The sequence below is a fragment of the Physeter macrocephalus genome, chromosome 13 (assembly GCF_002837175.3).
Source record: "Physeter macrocephalus isolate SW-GA chromosome 13, ASM283717v5, whole genome shotgun sequence".
In the NCBI taxonomy this organism is placed as follows: domain Eukaryota; kingdom Metazoa; phylum Chordata; class Mammalia; order Artiodactyla; family Physeteridae; genus Physeter; species Physeter macrocephalus.
Window position 1 is genome coordinate 22,284,154 of NC_041226.1, and position 7,602 is coordinate 22,291,755.

The following is a 7,602-nucleotide window of genomic DNA, read 5'->3' on the forward strand; positions in this document are numbered from 1 at the left end:
TTTTTTTTTTTTTTTTTTTTTTTTTTTTTAAACCGAGTAATTGGGTCTAAAGTCCGAATAAAATTTCGGCCGGTGGGAAGCTCCTTCCTTTTATATTTAACCCTCTAGCGCCTGGGTTATAATTTCGACTTCACCTTAAAGTGACAACATACCCTTTTTTCAAACAAAGGACCTAATTCTAAACCAAGTGCAAAACAGAAACATGAAGATTTTATAGCTGTCTTAGGAACCACAAACTTCCAAATACGGGACCAAACTGAGAGATGGGAAACCTGTGCAAACTCCCTTGACACCTTCCTTCCTCTTCAAGTCCCTTCCCACAGACTCTACGCCCCCCTCGATTATTCACAGGGGGCAGGCGGGACGATCTGGATCCTACAACTCGTACTCGGCTCTGCCCCACAAAGGCGTCAGAAAACTCGAGGTGGGGCAGCCCTGGGGGCAAACGCTGAAAAGTTCTCCGAGGCCCTTGGAGATCACAGAGGCCGACCGTAAGCCCAGACCCCTGACCGCATCCTCCTGGACAGCCTCGCGGTCTCCAGACCTCGAGAGGACCTTCCGTAAAAGCAAAGTTCTTTACAACAGCGGACACTTTTGCTCCCAGAAAGGGTGGGAGCTTGCGCTGGGCTAAGCCTGGGGCGGAAACTTGAAGAGCCTTCATCTAAGCCTCACCTAGGCCCAGCACCTTCTAGGGCCACCCTGAAGTGTCGGGAGGGCCAGGGCCCCAAGCGCCGCTTCCACCACTAAGGGCCCGGGAGCCCCTTCCTCCTCCCTCCGCCGCGCGCTCCTCCCCCTCCATCCTCCCCTCTCCAAGCTCTCAAGCATTCTCCCTCTGTCGCCTCCTCTCCCCTCCCCTCCCCGCCTCCTCTCCCCTCCCCTCCCCGCCTCCTCTCCCCTCGGCCGCCCCGCGATCCCAGCGGAACGCGCGGCATTGTATCCCGGGGCCAAGTTCCCGGATGCTCGCCTGTCCTCCCCTCGGCCCGCGCAGTGGCCCTGCCCACCGCGCGGCTCTGCGTGCCACGTCACCGCTTGCGGCGCTTCCGGAGGCGCAGCGGGAGATGACGTAGGGGGACGTGCCCTCTATATGAGGTTGGGGAGCGGCAGAGTCGGCCTTTTCCGCCCGCTCCCCCCTCCCCCCGAGCGCCGATCCGGCTGCACCGTGCTCGCTCTGAGCTCCGTGCTCCTAAGCTAGTGCCACCGTTGTCTTCCTCCAGTCGCCATCATGATCATCTACCGGGACCTCATCAGCCGTGAGTCGGGATTGCACTGCCCCTAACGCCGCGCACGGGGGACGGGGGTGTGGGTGGGGGCGGGGAGGCGGCCGCCGTCGCCGTGTCGTGAGCCTGGGGGACGCCGGCGCCTTCCTGGGAGCGAGGAGCGTCCGTGCTTGGGGCGCGCGTCGGGGTTTCGAGCTCCCGGGGAGGGGCGGGGGCCGCGTGCGGCCGGCCGGCGCGGGAAATGGCGCCCGCTCGGGCCTCGGGCGTACCGTGACCGGCGGGTATATGTCCCCGAACAGATGATGAGATGTTCTCCGACATCTACAAGATCCGGGAGGTCGCGGACGGGCTGTGTCTGGAGGTGGAGGGGAAGGTGAGTCGGCCGGGTCGCGGCGCGGGGCCGGGTAGGCTCGGGTTTCCGCTGCTCCCCCGCCCGGGGTTGTGCAATCCTCGCCGTTGCCTCCTGGCGGAGGAGACGCTCTTTCCGGGCTCGGGTTTTTCTAGAAAAGTGGAGGCGGAGCTGAGCCTGGAAATAGGTCCGCCGCTTCGGCGCCCATCCTCCTCCCAGGCGGTCCGGGACAGGTTGTCTCCGGTTTGGGAGCCCCAAGTCCTATCCCTACTTGCTCTTCAACCCGACAGCCCACGCAAAACTTCCACTGGGTTGTAAATGACCCCCTTTTCGTTCCGGTCAGCAAAGAATTGTTGAGCTGAGGTGTTTCAGGAAATCGATTTTAGAATTTTCCCCCCCATAATGTGTTCGTGGTATTCGACAAGAATGTTTGGTGGAAGGATGACGGGTACATGAGGTGCCGGCATAGATTTTTTTGGATGCGTTTATGGTAAAGTCGAGGATGTGTTAGCATCTAAACTTTTCTTTAATGCAGATGGTCAGTAGGACAGAGGGTAACATTGATGACTCGCTCATTGGTGGAAATGCCTCCGCTGAAGGCCCCGAGGGCGAAGGTACCGAAAGCACAGTAGTCACTGGTGTGGATATTGTCATGAACCATCACTTGCAGGAAACCAGCTTCACAAAAGAAGCCTACAAGAAGTACATCAAAGATTACATGAAGTCGTAAGTGATACCGGCACACCCCAGTCGAGGTCTGAAAATCCTATAGGATTTAGGGGTTGGCTAACTGAGATTTTTAGCGGCAGGCGTGCTTGTCAGAGGTCTTTTTATTAATGAGCTCAGAAGGGTGGTTGTTTTTCTATAAGTAAAATAATGTGAGCATACTGGAGCATGTGGTTTGGTTTTACCTTTTTAGCATAGTACTGTGGAGATAAGCTGACATGAAATTCCAAGTTAGAAGCAGTCTTGTTGATTAGAACATCCCTCCTGTGAACTAGTAATTTCTTGATTGCGAGTGCCACGTTATTTTGCTCAGTGACAGCTGGTTTCAGTTTGTAATTTTTACTTAATGAAAATATACTATGCTCAGAACTGAATAACCTATCAATAAAATGTTGTTTTAGAATCAAAGGGAAGCTTGAAGAACAGAGACCAGAAAGAGTAAAACCTTTTATGACAGGGGCTGCAGAACAAATCAAGCATATCCTTGCTAATTTCAAAAACTATCAGGTAAATAACTTCAATGTTTGGACCGAAGGATTGTACGATTTTAACTGAGCAAAAAATGAGTTGCTTGATGAATCTCTGATGTAATTAAGCTGTGGTTATTTTCTCGGTCTTTTGAACAGTTTAAATACTTCATAGATTCAACTCCAGTAGTCTAGGCTGTAGGAAGTAGCTTTTTCTGCTCCCAAGCACGTTTCCAGATCTTGTTTTCTGGTTCCAGAATCTTATCTGTACTCAGATAACATTTCCCAGTTCCTTCTCTTGAATTGCTTGTTAACTCCCAAGTGGTCGTCCAGTTTTCTCTTTCCAATTCCAATGTGTCTTGTTGCCACTGAAGCTCTTTCTGATCTGAGCTTGTCCTGTTGAGAAACTTCAGTGACTTTCCTTTACCCCTAAGAAAAAAAACAAACACAACCTGGCTCTTTAATTTCCCGGTTTTCATACATCCTCTGGCCATAAGATAACTTCTCATGTGATATGCTCTCGTTGCTACCTTTATGTTCCCTGTGCTTGACTATGTAAAAAGCCTTGTTTGTAGGGTTTGGAAATGGATGTGTGGGGCTGAGTAAGTTTCCTGAAAGCCTCGTGTCCCTGGATTGCTCTGTACTTTTATTTGGTTATTATTAGTACTTTGAGTGAACTGAAGTTTGATTAGTGAGCATTTTTTCTCCTAGGCATCAGAGCCTTTAGTTGCTGAAATCCCTTGATTTCAATAGCGGTGTTCTGAATCGTCCTTTGATTTATTGTTTTGATACAACACATCCGTCCGTAATCTAATTCTGAGTATTTCTTTACTTCCTAAGTTCTTTATTGGTGAAAACATGAATCCAGATGGCATGGTTGCTCTGCTGGACTACCGTGAGGATGGTGTGACCCCGTATATGATTTTCTTTAAGGATGGTCTAGAAATGGAAAAATGTGTAAGTATAAAGAAGTGGGTTGAATCATTAATGTAAAAATGGAGCTATCCTAGGCATAATCCTCCTTGTTTTGCCACTAGGATAGTTAGAACGGATCCTACAGTAGTCTTTTAAACTGAGGCTCTAGGCCTTGTTTCTCTTAGGGGCATAAAGAGGGTGTTTCACATGTAAAGAATTTTTATGGTACAGAAAGGCTTAGAGTCTTTATCTGCAGAAAAACTTACAGGTGACATTACAAAGCGTAGCTTAAATACTGAGCTCTAGAGATCAGAGATAACACCCTATGTTGATCTTCCCTATAGAAATGGCTTGTTGAAATCAGACTGCCTTTCTCTTCCTATTTTGCTGCACGGATACATGAGTATTAAAATCTTTTTGTAAAGAAACCGTTCACCCTTATTTACTGATAATTGGCAGCTGGTCGTGAAAGCCTTGATGTTACTAGCTTTTAGTAAATACAGTTTAGAGTTGGCTGCTGATCCGATATGCCAATTGCTTTACTAAAATTAAATGAATGTCTGCTATGCAAGGAATTGCTAGAGGCGATATAGAAATGAAGGCATTCATTATCCTAGCTTTCCGGGGATTCTGTGTAAATTAGGAGTAAGATAAATTTAAGGCTATACTAAACAGGATTGGCGCAGCAATGAACAAAAATGCCTAAAGGGACTCAGAATGTGTGAGGCTTTTGTTAGAACAAAGTGAGTGGAACTTTCTCAGAATGAGACATTTCTGCATCCACTGATAGACCTTGAACAATCTGCTGTTGTTCTTTTGGTTTGCACTAGGATGCAAAAGAAAAATCCCTGCGCTTTCTGTCTGTCTGTGTGGCAGCCCAGATTGAATAGGGGAATACATTTGCAGCCTAGAAATGTTAAATATTTTCATATTGGAAAGGTGTTAATGGGGTCTTCCTTGTTTTTACAGTAACAAATTTGGCTGTTTGGATCTATCACCTGCTCGTCATAACTGGCTGGCTGCTGCTTTTCATCCACACAACACCAGGACTTAGACAAATGGGACTGATGTCATCTTGAGCTCTTCGTTTTGATGTTGATTTGTTTGGAGTGGAGGCATTGTTTTTGAGGAAAAAAAAACATGTCATGTAGGTTGTCTAAAAATAAAATGCATTTAAACTCAATTGAGAGAATGCCTCTTAGTTTACTATGTAATACCTAAATCCATCCTGTGTAGCCTTCCTGGAGAAGCTAGAACCTGGTTGTAGACCACTACTAGAAAGCATAAGACCATCTTCAGATAACTCCTGCAATGAAAACCACTGCCGGGACTTGGAATATAAACAAGAATCAACAGTAATTGAGTTGAAATAAAGGGAAAGACCATGCTCATAGCGGTGCCAACATTTGAAGTGGATGTCTTACACATTTCATCACCTACAAATGGAAGTAGTTAACTTTGGAAGAAATTACCAAAAGAATAAAAAGAGACTTAACACAGTTGGAAGCAAAGTATTGTCTCAGCTTATTTACAAAGCAAGTAGAGCCAAGTTCTAGAGAAATCTAGACGTCTCCTGGAATACTTGTGTCAAACTTCTTGGAACAGGGTTGGCAAACTGGCTTGTCCTACCACCTATTTTTGTGTGACTAAGGTGGTGCTTATATTTTTAAGTGGTTCAAAATAGCTTATGGGATGTGAAAAAATACAAAATCTGTGTCTAGTTTTATTGGAACACTGCCATGCCCATTTGTTTATGTATTGACTGGCTCTGACACTGCAAGAGCAGAGATTAGTGACAGATCTAAGGGCCTGCAAGCCCTAAAATAACCATGTGGCCCTTGATAGGAAAGGTTTGCTGGCCCCTGTTTTAAAGATGAAATGACAGATGGAGTGTGGGATAGTTGGTGGGTAGAGGGAAAGCAGGTGCTAGTCAAATTGTATCTGAAAAGGCTGTGGGTATCAGAACAAGGATGTGAAAATGCATCTATCTGACATGCCTGGAGCAGTTACTGTCTGCTAAGTTTTCCAATACAGATGCAAGAAAAAAGTGCGCTTTCTGTGTGACTGTGGCAGTCCACATTGAATGGTGGAATACAGGGAAAAAATCGCAATTCACAAATAACTGAACAGTAAAAGCCTCCAAGATTCCAAAGAATAATTCATAAGAGTTTACAAGAAAAATACTGGAAAATTATTCCCCTACACCCTTGCCTTCTGATTTCACTTTTAAAAGCATAAGGGTTAAGTCTAAAGGCAAGCCAGTGATACTTTTATGTGAATGCAGGGTGCAGCCAGTGACTTCAAGAGACCATAGTGTGGTTCAGAGCCTAAGACAAATGCTAATCAGGTTGATAGTGCCCCCTGGTGACTGGTGAGAGCATACCCAAATACTGGAAACTGCAGTCATGCTGAGGGTGGTTTTGAGCACCACAGATCTAGGAGGCCACTTGCCTGCCTCTGAAACATACTATCGGAAGAGAATTTTCAGGCAGTGGTCAGTGCTGTGAAGGTGAGGATAATCTGGTAGTGGGAGAAGTCTTGAGGTAATGTAAGCTGCAACCTGATTTAGTGAGCTCGCATGGAAAAGACTGGGAGAACAGGAATAGCAACGCAGAGGCTTCATATAGGAAGCAAGTTCAGGTAGTTGCCTAAGAATGCTTATTTTGGATCTTTTTCTAGTTAACTCCCAGTTAGAGCCAGGTTAAGATATTTTGTGGAAGAATAACAGGTGGTGAGTACTTTCTGTGCATATCAGAAGGCATGTGTTTGTATCACTGCTGCCTAGTTTGAAACAGGTACGTTTCTAGTGGACCTGAAGCTCTGGGCTACGTGTATGTAAAACAGGTGGAGAAAGGACTCTTACAGTATTGTCTAGGAAGGCTTTTGTAATGTGATAACTTGAATAGGAAGCTGAAAACAAGGAAGGAGGTTCTGTGGATATCTGGGGGCAGGGCATTACAGGCAAAAGAGCCAATGTAGTTTAGGAAGTAGTGTGGTTGACATGTTCAGGTGAAAAGGTGGCCAGTATGCCGGACCCAAGATGGCAAGAGGAAAAGCTGAGGTAAGTACACAGGAAAAGAGGAAACCAGATCAGGCAGGGAAGCCACCAGAGGGCTTTTGAACAGAAGGGTGACATGATCTGACCTAAAAGGTCATTTTGGCTTTTGGGTAACTGTAAAAGCAAAGAGAACAATGATGTATAATATTTTTAGGTGAGAGATGATAGTGGCTTAGTCTAGGGTGATACTTGAGGTGGTTGGAAATTAGAGAACAGGACTTGCTGATGTGTTGAATGAGGTGAAAGAATGGATTTAAGGGTGATGCCAAGTGTTTTGTCCTGAGCATCTGGAACAAAGGAGTTAACACTGAGACGGGGACGACAGGATAGGAAATCAAGAGTTCAGTTTTGGATAAGCTAAATTGAGATGCTGACCCTTGACTGAAGTGAACTAGGTAAGCAGTCAGGAGGAGAATTAGAGAATTTAAGAGACACAGGTTTCCCCAGCATCTGAAAGAACCTTCCTTTGAAGCCTTTCTTAAGCTGAAATGGTATAAAGCAAAGAAGCAATTGCCTCAGGACACATCTTGCTAATGGATACACAAAATAAACTGAGATAAGCACAGATGCTCACAGACACAGCTCAGAGCTATGGTAGCTTGATACAGATGCTGAGTGTAGTTCTGGGGAAGCTGCTTGGGGTGCACGCTGCCTCTGAGGCCTCGCTGCAAAAGAAATGCTGAATGCCGTTTTCAATTTTCGCCCTTCTTTCGTGAGAGGGAAAATTCTCTTCGGATTTCTTTTGATTAGCGGGATCAAGTACTAGTGTAGCTAGGTCTTTTGTAAAAGCGAAGTGGTGTAAAGTGAAGAAGATCTGCTGGGAAGATATAATGCGTGACATCTGAAGCTAGAACAGTGAGGTCACCTAGG

The 7,602-nt window shown here is 46.1% G+C and overlaps 1 protein-coding gene and 1 non-coding gene across 2 annotated transcripts; both read left to right on the plus strand.

Annotated features, from left to right (window-relative positions):
* Positions 1-1,065: 1,065 nt before the first annotated feature.
* Positions 1,066-4,857, plus strand: TPT1 (tumor protein, translationally-controlled 1). The gene is made up of 6 exons (XM_007129788.2): positions 1,066-1,250; positions 1,517-1,590; positions 2,102-2,292; positions 2,694-2,799; positions 3,600-3,716; positions 4,644-4,857. Exons 1-6 carry the CDS (start codon positions 1,223-1,225, stop codon positions 4,644-4,646), a joined length of 519 nt encoding a protein of 172 aa, XP_007129850.1. The 5' UTR covers positions 1,066-1,222; the 3' UTR covers positions 4,647-4,857.
* On the plus strand, positions 4,449-4,576 carry LOC112065444 (small nucleolar RNA SNORA31). The gene has a single exon (XR_002892044.1). It is a non-coding gene; the product is annotated as a small nucleolar RNA SNORA31 (small nucleolar RNA).
* Positions 4,858-7,602: the final 2,745 nt, after the last annotated feature.